Here is an 18,821-nt window from a genome sequence, read left to right as displayed (position 1 = left end):
GTTTAATCTGTGAGGGACCCTTTTTCTGATGACAGCTAAAAGACTGATGATGTTCTGAGCAGAAATAGGCCTTTCTCCTCTGCACAGCAATGAGGAAACATATTCCTTGGAAAACCTGGCTGCTGCTGCATCTTTCGTGATAGTTAGAGTATGTTCTTTGACTGCAAATGAAGGAGAAAATGCTTTCACAGCCTGTGTTTTGCCATACAAGATTCATTGAGCTTTTATGGTCGTACACCCGTCTGCATGCTGGGTTAACAATCACAAAACCACATGAAACTGTAGTTCAGGAGTTACTGAGGCCTGGAAATGAAAGGGCACAAATCCGAAGAGGCGATCGCACTGTCCCGGAGAACAAAATGAACAATAAATAATGAGAAGCAATTCAGGCTGCCAGAGCTGTGGGATCTGTGCTAGCAGGCATGGTCAGCAAGGGTACTCTGAGCACTGGGAGCTGTGCATGCTCTCGCTGTGTTTCTGGCACACACAGAGGTAAGAGCGAGGGGGAGGGAGGGTAAATAAGGGTGGTGAGCTGTTTGAAGCCTTGGAGGTGCTGGTATGTGACCAGGAAAGATAAACTTGGTGTGGTCTGCATGGAAGCTTTGCTGTATGGGCAGGGGGGTTAAGGCAGCCACAGTGCTGGGCTGTTTGGTCCTGCTCTGTCAATTGCTTTGCTTATGTGGCTGTCCCCTGGTTAAGGGCACTTTGAGAAAGTGCTTGCCTGCTCTTCTGTGGTGCCCACCAGCTCTGCTGCCACAGTCAGGTCCTCCCCACTGATGTACCATAGTCTGTCTGTGTGAACTCTGTGGCTGGAGTTTCACACACCTCCCCCCACACGCACATCCCAGTAATTACTGATTGCTCAGCACTTCTATTAAATTAGCTGTCCCCTCCATTTGCTGGCACAGGCACTGCTCACATGAAATGCAGTAGCCTGCCTTGTCCGGGATTCATCCAGACATTTCCTTCCTTCCGGGCTGTGTGATTTCCCCTTCCCCCCATGTGTGTCTCAGGTTCAAATTCCTTCTGCTTCCGAGAATGAGTCGTCTCTGTGCAGAGGTCCCCCCTATCAGGGTCTCATACTTCCAATATTTGGAGTATTGAAGCTCCTGGCATGCCAGTGAGGTGGTGTTGGTCCTATTTTAGAGGTAGAGAAATGGAGGCATAGGGCAGCCCAGCACAACTTAGGAGGGTCAGCAGCTGGGCTCCCCCAGATCTCAGGTGGACTGGTGGAGCCAGTATCTCATGGCAGAGCTCATGTATACCTCTAACACAGTGGCCATGAAGTGGTGTGGAGGCTTTCCCAGGACCCACTGGTCACAGTAGACCTTTCTGTGAACCAAGGCCACCTCTCCTCAGGTGGGCACCTTGTGCTAATGGGTGAGTTTGAGGTCTCATTGGGACCATTTCTGTAAGCCGAAACAGGCAGGAAACTGGCATCATGCTGGGCAGAGAGATGGGCTAAATACACAGCTCAGTGTTTCAAATAATCAGTAGCAATAAATTTACCTTTTGGAGTCTAACTGTAGCGGGAATCTGGCCTGGAGGTTGGTTTTAGTTGCAGAGAGGCATAAATATCCCATCCTTGTGGTCCTGGGCATTGAACACTGAATCCTCAGCCAGGGTGGAGCAGGGCTGGTTTCAGTGCTGCTGAGCAAATTCACATCACTCCAACAAGACCCTAAACCCTAGCTGGTGTCAATCCAAACCAATCCCATAGCCACGTGAATTGCAACCATTTCAGGATTTGGCCTTGAGTCCTGTCAGAGTCCTGCTCTGTTTTCTCTTTTCATAAAAAAAGAGGAAAAAACAAACCTCTTCTTTTTTACTCCTTTATTCCAATCTAAATTCATTCCCACATTCTGACCTCAATTTAGCAGACACCTCCCAACGCTGGAGGATAAGTAATTGCTTTTTGGTGCCTCGCCTACCCATTGCATCCGGGTGACTGCTTTCCCTCCTCACCAAACAACTGTCTGCCAGCTGCTGAGCCATGGTGAGGCCAGGGCAGCGCTCGCAGGCCTGTTGCAGGTGGGCTCTGGCCCCACATTCCCTGCCCGCATTAATCCCCACTGTTCCTGCGTTAAGCAAGCTCCCAGATGTCTGTATTCAAGGCGCAGATTCCTCCCTGCGTCAGTGCGGTGCTCCGCACGGTTCAGGCTGCAACGGTGGAGTGAACCATGCCAAATAGATTTGTCAAGTCTGCCGCAGCTTGATTTGGTGCCATAAGGAGCAGGGAGGGAGGGGAAGGTGTGGACAGACAGGGACTCTCTACTTCTCTATATACATGCAGATATATACATATATATATAGACACATACATATATACACACACATACGTATATCTGCACATACACACATATATATGCACATGCACACATAGGCATATGGGGTGTATCAAACACTGCTCTGAATTTCTGCCGGCTCTGTGGGCCAAAAGCAAAGCTCTGCCATGTATAGGTGGGTCAGCTAACACATCTTCATCAGGGAGCTAAAGCAAGAGAAAAGCAGCGAGTGTGGGAGGGGTGGGGAGGGGATGATGCTCTCTGCAGAGGATGGGGAGCTCTGACTTCTTCTCTTATGCCCCCTGCTGCCCCTCCCTCTGGTATTTCAGATGAGAGTTGAGCCAGGGTGTTTCCCTGCAAAATGTGATGGCTCACCTTTGAGTCCCCAGCTGCTGGCACTCGACAGCGACGGAAACGGGAAAGGCAGGATGGAGCAGAGGAAAACATGATTAATATGTGCTCGCAGCAGACACGGCTGGCTGGGCTGTTTCCGTGCCAAGCACTGCTGTGCTTCTGGGATGGGGAAGCAGTGGGAAGGCAGCCGGCAGGAGTGAAACCCCATTCTCATACCCATCCCTTCCCACCCCACCTTATCCCTGCCAGGCTTTCCACCTGCCTGGCAGCCCACTCCCCACAAAGCCCAGCCCAGCACACTCCAGACCTCCCCCTTTCCTTTTCTCAGGGGTAGGACCAGGGGGAGAGGCCAACCAGGTGACCTGGACAAAGATGAAGAGCTGTCTTACTATGTGTCACCTGAGGGAGGAGACAGGGAGGAGAGTGGCCACCACCACATGTTGTCCCATACTCGCCCCATATTACTCGCTAGCATGTCCCCATGGGACAGGGCCAAACAAACTCTGCTGCAGAAAGGCTAGTCCAGCTCTTGCCCTCCCTGTTGCATCCACCTCTGTTATCTTCCAGGCAGGGGCCCTGGTGTGTGTGCTAAGATCTTATCTAGTGGTTTGGAAATGTCTTTAGAAAACAACAACTCTTCTTGAACTCAAGGAAGGAAAAGAGCACCTGGCAGGATTTGACCTTTTGATTTTGGCCATTTTCTTCACCTAGCAGGATTTGACCTTTTATTATTGTCCATTTTCTTCGGACAGATTCAGCTATTGAGGATTTTATCAGAAAACAAAGTGCTCGTCCATTCTGATCCACCTCCTCCTTCTTTGTAGGTCTCAGGTTCCAGCTCCTGTATGGTCTGAGCCACTCTGTCTTAAAAACTGTGAAGATCAGCTCATCTAGTGGGTGAGGGACTGGGGGATGGGATGGATTTCAGGATTTGGGGTGGGTTGGGACCATGATGAGTGCTCTTGCTGCCTTCATTGCTCTTTGTGTAAAATGAGAGGATGCAACTGAAACGTTTGCTTTCAGAACCTGTAGAAGTCAATGGATGAGAAATGGCAGCAAGATCCAGCTGTACAGTTTTCATTTCCTACTCATTTTGATTGCTTTGTGCTTGTTACCAGCTAACCTTCCTAGGTGGTAGTTCAGCTGGTGGGTGCACAAAGGTTGAATTGCTGCAAAGAGCCAAATATCTCAGCTCTGCATGGAGCTGGGGACATCAGGGGTGTTTGGTGCTGGCAGGCAATATTGAGGATGATTCTTTGGAGACCCTTGTGCCTTCTCTTAGAAGTGTTTCTCTGTCTTTTCAGTTCTTAATCAGATCTCCTGTATTCATTCACCTGGGGGGAGAAAGAAAAACTTTCAGTCCTGTGGGGTTTCTATTTGGAAAATTCAGGAAAAGCTTGCATGATCAGCCACAATGCCACAAGTGCTTCTGCACAGACACGTCATGGTGCAGAGGATTTGCCCAGAAGCATCCAGGTCCCAGCCTGCCTCTGCTGCTTTTGCAGGCAGGACAAAGACATCAGGCTTTGGGAAAGGCAGCCTTGCGCATTCACACTTGGTGCAGTACCAGGGGAGAATTACAGCCCTGGCTTTCCTAGCAAGGCTGAAGCTTTGTACTTCTAGGCCTGATATCTCCTTTGCAGGCTAACACAGTGCCATTCCTCCTGTCCCTGATGACTCCCAAATCTGAGTGGAGCCTCTCAAAGACATGGAGCTGGCAAGCCCAACCCAGCACACTGTGCCTTGCCCAGACACTGTGCTTTGTTGAATGTTGCCAAGTATCATTTTTCTTTTAACTCCTTGTTCCTGGATTTAATAAATCCAGAACTATTCACCCTCCACTTGAGCCAGAATTCTCCTACCATCAAACATGCTCCATTTTATGCCTTTCCTATCTGACAAGGAAAATAATCTCCTCTACTTTTCTCCTTCATGCTTCTCTGTCTAAATCCTGAAGCCCTAATCCTGTTAGCATGCTCTGTTCCAGGGCTCTGTCTCCACAGGAGTAACATAATCCTGCAGTAAATCTAGTGGGTCCAAAGAGACACATACATACGGACGAAGGCAGGGCTGTTGCCATCCTTGGCCTTCTCCTCTGCCTCCCTCAGCTCCTTTCTTTAGCTCCCCAAGAAATTGCACAGTGGCCAAGCAGCATAATAAATAGAGCAGAAGAGAGGTTACCCCCTCCCCCCTCCCTGATTCACTGCCTCTTCAACTTCATGGTACTTTTTGTCTCCCTGCCCTTCACTCCCTTCACTCCAAACTGCCAGTGGCACAATTCCCATATCCACTGGAACTAATGTAGCTTCAGAATTTCTCCCATCACCCTATGATGGTTCCAGCATATCAAAAATATAACTTGTGTTGGAGTGGATCTTGCGTGTGTATCCACACGGGAAAACTTTCACAGTCCTACTCTAGCCTAGACATCATCTCCCACCACTTGCTTTCTGCAGCAAATTAATTAAGCAGGTCAGCTCTCATTGATTCTCAGTTTAATTTTACGTGTAGAACTGCTGTCTGGACTAAAACGGAAGTAAACATACAGTATATGGGGAGGAGATGGGCAGCTTTTTGATGCAGCAGAGGAAACGAGTTCCTTTGACTGTTTCATAGAAGGTGCTTTTAATTTGTTAATGGCTTTCCCATCCGTCTTCTGGCACAGTCACCCTTCAGTGTGTGTTCATGTGCGTACACATGTGTGCTCTCTGCTGAGTGTATATCTATTTATCTATCTATCTCCCTAGATCACAGCCAGGTATTTTTTTTTCTGCTGGTGTAAATTACTGTGACTTCTTATACTTCGATGGCGATATGTTGATTTACACCATTCGAAGACTTGGCTCAAAATATGTGCTGAGTGGGATGGGAAGCAGATAGGATGGGAGGAATAGCAATGTTCTATTTTGGTAAGAGGGAAGAAATCTTTGCTTTCTTGGCACTCCCAATTTCACACATTTTCCTGCTAGTTCTTCCTATGCTGTGAGTGCTAATTTGAGGCAGGATGTAGAGCCTGTTCAAGTCAACGGGACTCTCTCCACAGTGTGCTGGGGCTCTGAGATCGGCATTTTCAGTGCAGAGAAGCCACATGTACAGGGTCAGATCCTGGTCAGCAGCATCGGGACCTGTGGGCTCACAGTGCGTTTCCACTTGGGAAGGAGCTGAAAGACTGGGCACACGGGAGGACCGCAGGTCTCTAACAGCACTAAGCAGATGCCCTCTGAAAATGGCCACTTTCTGTTGTGCTGAACGGCGTGCAAAGCGATGACTTGCTGTGATCAGTTGTGGCTTTTCAGAAGGAAGGTTCAATGGATCCTGCCAGTGCAGCTGATACCAGAGCTGGAAGTCAGGTGCTGATTCTGTCCTTTCAGACTGGCAATCTGGAGTGTCATGGCCCAGATTCAGAGTTCATAGCTTGTTGAATGTGATCCAGCCTGAGTAAATTATCGATTTCTAAATCTAAAGCAGAATTGAGGTTGCTCTCCTTGGAAGCAAGTTGTTGGGACCAGGGTCGTCTAAGAGGTGCTTTCAGCAATGCATGTGGTAGTGATAAAATTTTTGGGCTCAGTCCTGCTTCTGCTTTCTGTCAAGCTTGACTGTACAGAAGTCAGCAACAAATTATGCTGGTGTAAATTTGGATTCTGGCCCCTGATGCTCGTATGTGTGAAGTGAGCTAAAAAAGAACAAAACTTGAAATATGTTAAATGAAAAAGAGCAGCAAACCTCGTCAGTGACTGTTAAACATGCTGGTCCATATGCAACCTTTGGCTCATGGAGTCTTCACACTGCTGATTGTAGGAAGTGAATAAAGGTTGCCAGGAGAAGGCTCCACTGGACTTCCTGCCCTTGGGCATCTGCCGGGGCCACCATGAGGAGCCACCCTCTGGGACAGAAGGGCCTTTGGCTTGACCTGACATGCTGCTCCTTGTGCTAAAATAGTTGCACCAGCTCAGATAAACATTTCCTGTCCTCCAGTGTTAGGTTCAGAGGTAAGGTGTTGTGTGTCAGCTTCTGTGTTGGCATAACACTGGAGGCTTTGCTGTGGTGTGTAAATATATACTTTCAGACTCTGTGTGTGTGTGTGTTGCCACAGGTTTACAAGACACACACACAAACAGAGACACACACACATACATTCCTGGAGTGTGTTTCACAGTAACCACTCTTCTTATAGCCCTCCTGCTGGAAAAAAAGGTTATTTGGTGTCTGCTGAGCAAGGAAAATGATGGGAAGTGGGGTCAGACAGGATAAAATAGGATATTAAAAACATATAAACCATGCTGTGTTGCTAAATGGTAGCAGCATGATATATATTCTCTAGATTAGCATTTCTGCTCAAGTTCACATCAAGCCCAAATCCCAATTACCAGCCAGATTTGCAACCAAATCTCTCTGTGGGATGGCTGCTCCCTGCCTTGAAGGAGTGCTGTTGTCTCGGGCTGGGCGGTGGTGTGCAGGGTCAGCCCAGAGCTAACTGGGGTGCTGCAAACAGCTACTGTCCCTCCCTGTAAACACCCTCTGCATGCCCTGGCGTGCTGGATCCTGGGAGAAGAGCAGTAACGTGCTGTCTGCAAGCCTAGAGCCACGAGAGGCTTATAAAATGCTTCTTAACTGCTATTTAAGGCAAGAGGCCAGGATACTGCCTCACCGCCTTCTTCTGTCCTGGATCACAGGGATCTGCAGTTGAATCATTTGACTCTTCCCTCCAACAGGAGATTGGTGCCAGAGATTACACTCTCCTGCTCTCCTCTGAGATAAACTTAGTGGGAGCTCCTGTGCTTAGCACGCATATGCGTGGTAGGAGCCTGCAGAAGAACCCAGCCAATATCTCACTGTGGATGTGGCTCCTGGCTGAGGCTGGAGGATGCTCTAGCCCTGTCCTGAAGAGCCTGCGTGCTTGGAGGGAAAGCCAGCAATGCTTACAGCCTCAGTCTGTGAGCTCTAGATCTTTATGCTGGGGCAGAGAAAGGGTTGAAAAATTACCCTTGGGTTGAGTATTTCCTTTTCTTCCCTGCTATGGCTTTGCAGCCTGAAACAGAAACACAAATATGCAGTCCTTGTCCAGCCTATTAAAAAAATGGGCAGAAGGGGTGGATCTAACATCCATCTGGTAGTTATTGATTATGACCATCTGGTAAGGCAGCAGCCTTTTCATACTGTGTGGGATCATAAACTTTCCTGAAAAGCTGTCTCTGTGTGGCGGGCTGTCTCCGTGTGGTAGGGTGCATGTGTGCAGGAGAGGCAGAGGCGAGAGGCTGGCTGAGGCAGCAGCTTGTCACCCCAGGCAGAGGTGGCATCCTCCCTGCTCACATCACTGCTTTCACGTGATATTTTGTGGTGGAGCTCAATGCAAGGATGTGTCGGGATGTCAGCCTGTTTACCTGCGGAGGGGAGGCAAGATCTCACACAGCATCTGGGAACACCTGGTCATTTGTCTTGGAGCAGCTCTAGGTTTGGGGGCAAGCTCGAAGCAGCTGAGGACTCATAGTCCAAGGTGCCTTGGGGTGCTGGAAGAGGCTGTGGGGCAGCAAGCTCTCCAGTGTCCTGCCTCATAGGTGAGTCCATCCATCATGCTGTCCTACCGGTGGCTCAGATCTCCCTGCCACCCCCTGGGTGCTTGCCCTGGTTGGAGTCTGTCCCCAACCAGAAGGCTTCTCCTTGGTTTTCCCTGATGAGATTATTTTGACTGCTAATGTGGTGAAGATGTAACAGTATTTGTGCCTTCTCTCCCTTGCAGACATTTCAGGCCAACGAGGATGCCACAGAGGTGGTTCTCAACAAGATCCACAGCCCGCTGCTCACACGCTTCGTGCGCATCCGTCCCCAGACCTGGCACAACGGCATCGCCCTGAGGCTGGAGCTGTATGGCTGCCGCATCACTGGTGAGGGTTCCTTCCTCCCCTTGGCCTCAGCCCTCCTCTCTGCCTCTACAACAGCCTGTCCTGCAATTCTGTCCCTTGCTACTGTCATGGCTAGTTGAGGTGGGAATGGTGACACTTTGAGCAGCATGGGAGCACCCATGGCATGGGATGCACTTGGAGGGACAGGGACCCAGGTCCCAGATGCAAAGGGGGAAATTCCCAGTGTTGGTGTTGGTTTAGTGTCCAGAGCCTTAAGCTGTGGAGGGAACCACAAGCATCTCCCTTCAGCTACTCTGACTGTTCATGTCCTTTCCTTCCCTGCAGATTCACCTTGCTCCAACTTGCTGGGAATGCTTTCTGGCCTCATTCCTGACTCGCAGATCTCTGCCTCTTCCATCAGAGGCTATGACTGGTCTCCCAGCATGGCCCGCTTGGTGAGCAGCCGCTCGGGCTGGTTTCCTCGTGTCCCCCAAGCCCAGCCTGGGGAGGAGTGGCTGCAGGTGGACCTTGGTGTCCCGAAGAATATCAAAGGTGTCATTATTCAAGGGGCTCGTGGAGGGGACAGTGTGACCACCACCGAGTCCCGCTCCTTTGTGAAGAAGTTTAAGGTGGCCTACAGCATGAATGGAAAGGACTGGGACTTCATCCAGGACCCCAAAACAATGCAAGCCAAGGTAGGCACTGTCTGGTGCAGCTACAAAACAGGATATGTTTCTGACTAGCTTCAGTCTGCCTGATGGAGTATTGGGAAATAGGCTGTCCACTCCCACAGAGTTTGGGAGTTTGAGTTGTCACCATGAAATCCCAGGTTGTATGCCCTGGTGCTGCTCCCCATCTGTCCTAGAGGCTGTAGGTTCCACCTTTCCCCAGGGATGACAGTTTTCATTTCCTTTTGTGGACCAGGCATGGGGATGTGGACATCACCTTCTGGTTCTCCCAGCTCCTGCAGGTCAGAGCCCACAAGATGGTGTGTTCAATTATGTTTGACACTAGTTATGTATTTTAAGAGGAAAGTTGTGGCTGTCATGCTGTGCACCTCTAAAAGAGGAAGATGAATCACAACTTCTCTTTGGGAAATTTGCTGTATCTGAAGTCTCTCTGCCACACTGATGTGACCCTGAAATTCCCCATATTTTTCCTATGTCATTGGAATTCCCCATAATCTGCTTGCTTAGTGGTATGGGAGTGGTAGGGGGTCTGAGGAATAAATGAATTCTCTGCTACTGCCTGTTCTGTTTTTATGCAAACTCATCTGCTTAAAATTTGGGTAAATTTTAATTTTTCTGGATCCTACAAATGAGGGCTGATGCTATCTATAGTCCTCTGTTTATTCCCCACAGACTTTAGTTCATGCATGTGAGCTGAAAAGCAGCAGTACTTGGACTGTGAAGAAAACGAAGCATTTACACTATCTTAGAACATGCAGTAGCTTCTTTATTTACCAAAGGATGAATCTGATCTCATTTATATGTAAAGTCAGTGGATATTCCCCAGACTTCCCCTGCATGGATTAGATCAGAATCTGACCCTTGGATTCTGAGCAGAGGCCAGGAGAGGTTGTGCGAGTTTCTTAGAAATAGCCTGTCTTGTCCTCTTGAAACTGAGAAGGAACAGCCGAATTTCTGCTCATCTGGGCTCGATGGCCTGGAGTTGGACAGCCAAACTATTTCAAACTGTGGCTACGTCCTGCCATACACAAAATATCAGATCTGATTGAGAGCATGTGAGATGCACACATCTCTTGCCTTTTCTCTCTCTGTAGCTTTTTGAAGGCAACATCCACTATGATATCCCTGAAGTCCGAAGGTTTGACCCTGTTCCTGCACAGTACATCCGAGTGCACCCAGAGAGGTGGTCCCCAGCGGGAATAGGAATGCGTCTGGAGGTGCTGGGCTGTGACTGGACAGGTAGGAACCCCTACGTCTCTGCCCACTGGCTGCACTGGGGCCACGTCAGGCACTAAACCAGCAAGGTGGAAACTTAAGGTTATTTCTCTTCCCTTTTGCAGACAAGGTTGGGGATTTAACTCTATGCTATCTCTTAAGACCAGGGAAGTTTGTTCACTCTTGACTACCTGTTTTTCACACATGGTATGCCTTGCAGCCACCATTGTTTTTAATACAGAGATGAAAACTGTCTAACACACTCACTGGGATCAGTAGAGGTTGTGCCTCTAACCCTCTGAGGCTCAGTGGTGATGATTGCTCCGTAGTTTCATCCCCAAAAGTAAAAAATGCACCCAATGGGTAATTTGGTCTGATGTTAACTTTTCAGTGTTAGGGGCTAGTTGACCCCTTTTTTAATCTATTTTATTTTTTAATAATCTGCTTAAATCTGGATCTGGTCTCCAGATGTCAGTGATAAAGAGGTATGATTTCCACTTTATAAACACATCTGTAGAAGGCATTTTCTTGTTAGAATTCCCATTCTAGGAAGCTTAAAAGGCACAGAGCTTTTGTGGAGCCTTTGCTACCATTTCCTCCTGTGATGTGCCGCGAGATGCATTACGATCTCTTAAAGCAAATCACACAACACACGTACACACTAAGAATAATGATAGTTTGTCACTTTTGAAGTCAATGGTAAATATCCTCCTGGACTGGGAATCCATTGTAAATTATCTAAACTTTAAATCATGATTAGATTTTAATTTAAATCTTACAACATCTTAGGAAGTTGTGGGAGAAGTAGGTGTCATGGTTTTCATGCAAGCAACTGTAGCTGAGGCTCTGTGAAGTGATTGGGCAGCTCCCACATTGCTGCTCCCTGCAGCTTCCAGGAGTCTCCAGCTGCCAGATCTCTGCAGACTGTTGCTGGCTGGTGCATCACAGCACTGCATCACTGCCATAAAGGGAGGCAGTCACACAAGACTTCTAACCATGTGTTTGTCAGCCCTTCCACTGCATTCCTCCAAATTAGAGAATAAGAAGGGTTTGTCATCCTCAACTTCTTGTGCTGTTTTTGGTCCAAATTTTCTATTACATCTATGTCCACACTCAGTTTCAATATCAGTAGCAACAGCCCATGTTTTTTCCAGGCAGGGTGCTTTACGGTCATTTCCCAGTCTGGGTAATAATTTGCACATTGTAATGTTTAAAACTCAACTGCCAAATCACAAATATCCATAGCTTTATTAATCTACAGGCTTTGTAATCAGAGCAGGGCTTGTACTCTTGTGGATTCACCATGTCATAAAAAGCATTTATAGCCCTGATGCAACCTGGGGAGCAGAGATAGCCCATGGCATTATCTGCATGCTTAATCCAGGCTGGCTACATGCAGCAGCCCTTGACAACAGCAAGATACAGTCCTCCTTTGCTGGGAGGACCCAGGCATGTTACAGAACTGGCTGCAAAAACCCAGGCAGTCGCACTTGCTTGGGAACAAGATTAAGAGATGGATTAAAACAAGCTGATTAAAAATATTTTCAAGTTAGGGTCTAAGCCCATGTGCACCCTGCCCAGCTGTTTCTATTTCTTATCAGCAATAAACATCTTAATTACTGAGTTAAACAGGTAACAGCCACAACTGGGCTCAAAACTAGTTGGCTAGTAACTCAATAATTGGGAAACAGGCAGTCAGCAATTGGCTTCTTTCAAAGACCTGCCAAAATTTTTCCTCAGAAGAGTGGAGAATGATGAATGTTCAGTTGCAGCTGGATTTCTCTCCTTTGAAGTTGCAAACATCTGGTTTCAATTGCTCAGTGACTTTGCATTTTGATTAGCAGTTACCACCAGTCACACAGACACTCGCAGGGCCAGGGAGGGAGAGAAAGCGAGCAAGCGAGACCTCTCTTTTTCACTTTCCATTTCACACATGACGCTGTCCTGCCTGCTATTTTCATTATCTCTTGTAACCATCGTGTTGCGGCTCTGCCATGGTAACTGATTTTTCAAGATATATTTCTGCGGCTTGTCCAGGGCAATGCAACACTCGTGATTTACATCCGCTCAGCATCTGTGTCCCATATGGGACTTGGCTTTCAAGGTCCTTCCACATTGTCACATTTCAGCCATAAATCTCAATATACAGGAACAACAATCTAAAAAAATGTACCAGCTCTAAATAACTCTCAGCTTTTGATATGTTGCCTTCACCTGCTGCTTTTTCTTTTCTTTTCTTTTTTTATGACATTTTTCTGTGCCTGGCTGCTTGCAATTTGCTTCTTGGTTGCATTTGGAGTTTTATGGGCTTGTAACAAATTTGAACTTACAAATTAAAAGACTTTGAGGTTATTTGGTATTTTATCCTGAACAAAAGACAGCCACTGGGAAAAAAAAAAAAAAAAAGATAAAAAAAACACTGAGGGTTTATGAACAACATGTTTAATAACAGGAAAATAAAAGGGCTGAAAGGAGCCTATGGAAAATATTCAATGTATTTAGCCATTTCCTCCTGCTTATGGCTTTATTAAATGATATCCTGAAGGGTGCCGACAAAGAAACACAATCACACATAACTGAGCAAAGCTGCCTCTTTTTAGAAGTGGAAATAATCAAGCCTGCTGTATTCCACTTAATGCACCCATAAAAGGAGAGTTTGCTGGAACCTAATGTCATTTACTGTTGATCTTAATATCCTTCCCTTTCTTGCTTAAATTTCCCCTGACACCTGCTTGGAGGTTCTTTCACATGGACCACATTGGAGAAAGGGAAATTGGACAGAGACCCTTTGAAGGCATAGTCAGGAGCCTGAAGTGTGAAACCAGATGCTTTCTGCAGTGAGCCAGAGCGCACTAGGGGATCCTCTGGGTCCGTTTGCGGTTACATCATCTGTGGGTTTGAGTGACTTGTTCTATAAATTGGCACAATTGTTGGGAATGTCGTGTGTGTGTTTTTTAACGTGTCATATGCCTTTATGAAAGAAAAAGATGTTCTGCCTGTGATCTCACTTATCCAGTAATGACAGCTAAGTGGATTGCCAACACCAGTGTAGATTGTAGATTAAAAAATTAAGAGAAAAAGCAGTGTGTCCAACAGGAACTCCAAATCCGTAGAACTCCCATATGGAAACAGACAGTTCACTTGAAGTTCAAACCATACTGACATCTGTAGCGCGTGGAAATTTCATAGTATTCTTGTTTTATCTCTTCCTGCCATTTTAAGAACATGAGAAAAAGATTTTTTCCCTTGTTTCGTACTACCTGGGCTTCTTGTACTGTCTGTTGCAAACAGCATCTCTACTCCTTTTTTTTCAGATGTAAAGCCCACTGCAGAGACACTGGTGCCCACTTTGAAGAGCGAAGAGACCACCACCCCATACCCAACTGATGAAGATGCAACTGAGTGTGGTGATAGCTGTGGAGATGAGGAGGGTATGTATCAGAGCAGCACATCTTTATCTCAATAAGTGATGGGTTAAGAGCTAAGCAAATACTCTTATCTTCCTATTAGCTCTTATACATAGGGCTGATTCCTGGAAAGCTTAGAGTAATGTTATTAGTGATAGGCCAGGATAAAAAAAAACCACCAAACCAAACCATAAACAAAACCTGCCAAAATCTGATAAGTTATATCAAGGAAGGACAGAAGAGCAAGAGATAGCAACTAATTGTGTCCCTATGGTACAAGACACAAAGAGCTGCTCTCCAAGCCTCCTTACATGACCTCACTTAGTGCCCTGTTTAGAGCCACCTGCATTCCAGATCCCCTTGGCTGGATGTCATAAATTCAGAAGGTGGTTCAGAGGAGAGATTCAGACTGCCTGGTATGCAGGGCTCCTTTGCAGAAGTCACAACTGTGGGAGTAAATCACAATGTTTATCAAAGACTGATGTCCTGAACACTTATCTGTGTAAGGATCATCTTCCCTAATATCAGTGGCTTAAAAGGTAGGAGAGCAGCCTGGGCTCCTTATGCAGGCAGCAGAGAGAGGAACACTAACACTCCAGGCAGGATTTCATCTGCACAGTCTTAGATGGCTGTCAGATGTACAGGAAATGGTTTGATATCTGTGGCACTTGCCTGCCTCTTCTGACTATGGAAGAGGCCAAATGTTAGTTTAGAGTACATGCTGTGCTTGTTAAGAGCCGGTGCTTGGAGAGGGTAATCTTCTCTGCCTCAGATCCCTACCTGTACAAGCAGGCATCATATTCTTCTGCTCCTTGCAAGGGCAATGTGAGCATCTAAAGTTTCTGAAATGCTCAGATGAAGAGAAGAGGGCTTGGCAGAGCCGAGCAAGGTTAGTTGTACAGTGCAGTATGCAGGAGATGCACAACCCTGCGCACGACAGCAGAGCCTGGGCCTCAGCACTGGAGCATTTACACAAGGACTTCAACAAGAATCTCACAAACTATCCTTTGAGATAGCTCCTAGGACTTCTGTCACTTCAGCTTTCAGTCCCAGAGGAAAAATTAATGGGTTTTTAAATAAATAAATTAAAAAAAGAACATTAATTGGCTTTTTCACACCTCCCCTGGGGATTCTGCTGTAGTTTAGTTCTGGAAATGCAAGTTACAGAAGTAGCTCAAAGGGCCTGATTCTCATTGCTTTGCCTCAGTGATAAGCCTGTGCAACCCTGCAACCGTTGAGGCACTTGGAAAACTGCTGAGAGGAAATTTAGGCCAGTAATAGTCTCTGCAACAACAAGATTCCTGGGTGCAGTCCAGGGCAAGAGAGCAAGCAGAGTATGCTGTGGAGCGTGGAACCAACCTCCCTGTTAACTTCCCTCAGATTTAGCAACAATTTTCATTCTCATACTCCATGAAACAATGAGCGTGTTTCTCTGGACAATCAGATTTATGACAGCCAAATAGAAACAATGCTACTCTCCAGGGTATGAGAGATTGGAATAAAAGGATCCATGATCTCCATTGTTTTATTTTGGAGTGGGAGCATGTAAAAAAAAAGCCCTCTGCCCCTTGCAGCAAAGTTCCCTTGATGGCTATCACTGGAGTCACTCACCTCCTTCTGGCTCTCTCTCGCTTTGTGGGCACTGTGATTTAAAACTTCCTCTTTGCTCAGGAAAAACTTGGCCTATAATTAGGCTCAGACGTGCATGTCCGCTGAGTGCTTGGGATGCATTCAGGCCATTTCTGGAGCCTCCATGCCTTATGACTGCTTCCCTCAACCAAAGGAGCCAGCAGCTGGCTCACTGTTACATGCAGCCCCTGGCATGTGCCCGCCTGCCCACAGCCCTGTCTCTGCAGGAAAGCTCTCCAGAGCTTTCAAAGCTGTTGTCACAGGGGAATTAGCTCTGCTCCTGTTTCACAGATGAGAAGTTAAATGACTCTCCCAAAGACCATGTGGTGAGTCCATAGCAGAGCTAGAAATAGAGGCTGTCTCCTTTCACTCAGGATCCAAAAGCTTGAGCTCATGGTGGCCGCACATTTTCCCTGGTAGCATTTCCACAAGAAGGTAGGAAGCGGTGAGTGACAGCTCTCCACATTGACAGACAGCTCCCGTCTGGTGCAAGTGGCTAGATCTGTCACTCAGGAGCTGGGTTTCTGGAGCACTTGAGATTTTCCTTTTGGAGTCAGAGCAGGAACTGCTGAGCACGGGGCACTCAGGAAGCACTCTTCCCTGACATTTAAAAAGGCATTTAATATTGACCACTTTAGGGGATGAAGAGAAGGTGCTTAGATTAGAGTCTGGAGGCATTTGGTACTTGCTTTTATATTTGCTCAGTTTGGTGGATTAGCCACAGGACGTGGTGTGAACATTTTCATGATACAGAACTTAAGGCTGATCCTTGGAGCTGAGGAAGTGTGGGATAGGTTAAAAGCATCAGTATGAGTGAGATTTCATGCTTTCTTGATATTGATGGCTTGCGAGCTATTTTAGTTTTCAGTTGGTTTTCAATAGCAACCCTTCATGGGTAGGTCATTTTTTAATCCAACTTTATTTTGCTTCTCTTTCTTTTTATAAGATTTCCAGCTCCCTGCAAACTTTAACTGCAACTTTGATCTTCCTGAAGACCTCTGTGGCTGGTCACACGACTTGGCAACTGGTTATACATGGTCTTTTCAGCCTACAAGCACCTGGATTGGCAACTCTGAACCAAGCCCTGAGACTGTGCCTGGTAAGATGGTTAATACCAAAGCAGGGGAGAGGGAGTTGATGGGGCTTTCTCCATGCGAACAGTATAAATGATTATTAAACAGCTATCATGAGTTTTGAAGGCTGTGCAGAGCTGAACATTTTCTTTTATGGAAGCATTCAGATGCTTTGCTGTATGGTTCATGATTTCTTTGTAGGACTGTGACCACTGGCACTGAATTATTCTAACTGTCCTCTTGAGATAGCCTTGAATCCAACAGTGGGTTTTGAACCCCCTGTGACTGTGAAGGTTAGCCCAGGCTTTCTTCTACATCCTCACCCAAATGTCTTCTGTAGGATCCAATGCTTTTTCCTCAGAATGCACTTCTTCCTCCCATATCTTACTCAGATTGCCTATAGTCTTCAGATATTCTGTACTCTGGGCTTGCATAGGCTAGATTTCAGTCTCCTCCAAGTGAAGGATTAGTTAAGCCCTAAGAATGCTGAAAATGTCATCTTCTTACTGTTTGACTTTTTTTCTCTTCCATGCTTTGGAAGCAGAAGATTTTCATGAGTGTGGCAGAGCCTAATTTATGGAGGACCTCACTGAGATGTGCTGGCATGGGTTGGAAGGGAGCCTGCCTCTGGAAATGTGGTTGATAGATCAACCACACTGATCAGCTTCACATCTTGGAACTCATCCTGAGACTAGTGCACTTTCCTTATCCCTCATTGACTTTGTGGCATGGTTGTCTTGAAGAACACTTGCCAGTTTCCTTATAACAGTAGACTGCGTCACTGTAGCATCACTTCACTATCAGTCACTGCCCGTGAAACTCAAGACTCCCCCCAGGGGAGCTGGCTGATCTTACCTGTCTTCAGCTCTGCCCTGATGCCCGGTGATTCCAGTGTCTGCATGTCATGCTCCCAGGGAGCCGTGCATTCTGTGGGCTCCTCCTCCCCTTGGTAAGGTTGAGTCTCGAGATGCAAACATTCAGGTGAACCTGTTAGCCACCTGGCAGAGTCGCTGGCCAGATTGGCAGTGCTGCCAGCCAGTTGGAAAGCCATGCAGCCAACACCTGGTAGGCAGTGCTAAAGAGGAAAATATGTATTCCAGAAACATATGGGAAGAGGAGAATCTGCTACATCTCCACACACAAATCACCCCCACACAAATGCACACATCATTTTTCTCTTCAGCTCCTGAGGTGCTCAGCTTTTTTCTAAGAGACACGGTAATGCTGTAAGTGCAGCCCATATGGACATCTGACGAATTCTTTGGCGTGACATAGGGACACAGTGTCTGCTATGGAGAAAAATATTTTCATATTTCAAGTGTTTATCTCTTCAGCATTTGAGTGCTTTAGAAGATTAATATCTGGAGCTCAGTGGAGCCTCAGGCAATAGGAGAGAACACTTACAGCCAGCCCCAGACTTAATAACCCTCCCCATCTCATTCTCTGTAATAATGTTTAATTAATATAAGTCTCCTGCAAGTAGGATAAAAATTACTTATTTTTATAACTCAGACTCAATTTTTCATTTCATTTCCTCTCCCCCGAGTCTCCCTACAATTAGTTGGCCATAGTTTCTTAGAAGACTCTGTTGTAGCCCAGGAGAGGCTGGTGCTGCCTCAGACAGCTCAGCATGCAGTTCTGTTTTTAACACTTCTTCTACTCTCTCTCCTTTTTCTCAGTTATGAATTGCAAGGTCTCATCACTGGGGCTGGGGCACGTTGTCCTGCTGAGTTCAGTAATCTGTTTTTGTGCAAGAGCTCTCCCTTACAGTGCTGTGCAGAGTCAGGCAGCAAAGCACTGTCGGGGTGCAGGCAGCTGCTCAGGCACTGCCGGCAAGTCACGGGCTGTACAGGCAGAGGAAGAGCACGAGGTAGTGGCTCCAGGGGGCTGAAGTGACTTGCCCATATCAGCAGAGGAAGTCAGCAGCAGACCCCAAGCACAGGCTGGGCAGTTGTCATTGGTGCTGCCATGGGATCTGCCTCCTGGCTGGGTTGGGCAGGGCTGTGCCCTCCTGGCATCTCTGCCACTAACTTGCCCACACAGCACAGGGCTGCAGAGGGGTCGGGATACAAAGGTGTCACTGCCATGCCTCTCTTTGGTCCTGCTCTTAGAAATTAAGAAGGCATGACACAAAAGGAAGCAACTATTTGCTTTTTTCCTCCCCGCGCAGCTTTTAAAACCAACTCTAGAGACATGAAAAAGAGGCGATGCCAGCTCTTGGTGGGGACAGAATCAAAGCATTGTTTGGTTCACACTCCTCTATTCTTCCCCTGCCTTTCCCTCGTGCTCCCTCCAGCACTTTGTTTCTACTTAGAAAATTCATGCTCAG

General features: G+C 47.0%; 1 protein-coding gene across 3 annotated transcripts in view; it reads left to right on the top strand.

The window, feature by feature from the left end:
- The window catches only part of NRP2 (neuropilin 2), an 88,796-nt gene that overhangs the window by 37,230 nt on the left and 32,745 nt on the right, over positions 1–18,821 (top strand). For all 3 annotated transcript variants that reach the window (XM_027636915.1, XM_027636914.1, XM_027636916.1), the window contains exons 8-12: positions 8,377–8,521; positions 8,825–9,174; positions 10,263–10,407; positions 13,698–13,814; positions 16,366–16,518. In XM_027636915.1, the coding sequence (XP_027492716.1) occupies positions 8,377–8,521; positions 8,825–9,174; positions 10,263–10,407; positions 13,698–13,814; positions 16,366–16,518 (910 nt within the window). The remainder of the gene's footprint in view (positions 1–8,376; positions 8,522–8,824; positions 9,175–10,262; positions 10,408–13,697; positions 13,815–16,365; positions 16,519–18,821) is intronic.

This window comes from Corapipo altera, unplaced genomic scaffold (assembly GCF_003945725.1).
Source record: "Corapipo altera isolate COAL_440 unplaced genomic scaffold, ASM394572v1 45, whole genome shotgun sequence".
Classification (NCBI taxonomy): Eukaryota; Metazoa; Chordata; class Aves; order Passeriformes; family Pipridae; genus Corapipo; species Corapipo altera.
Note: the sequence above shows the minus strand (reverse complement) of the source record. Positions and strands in the feature narration are given on the sequence as shown.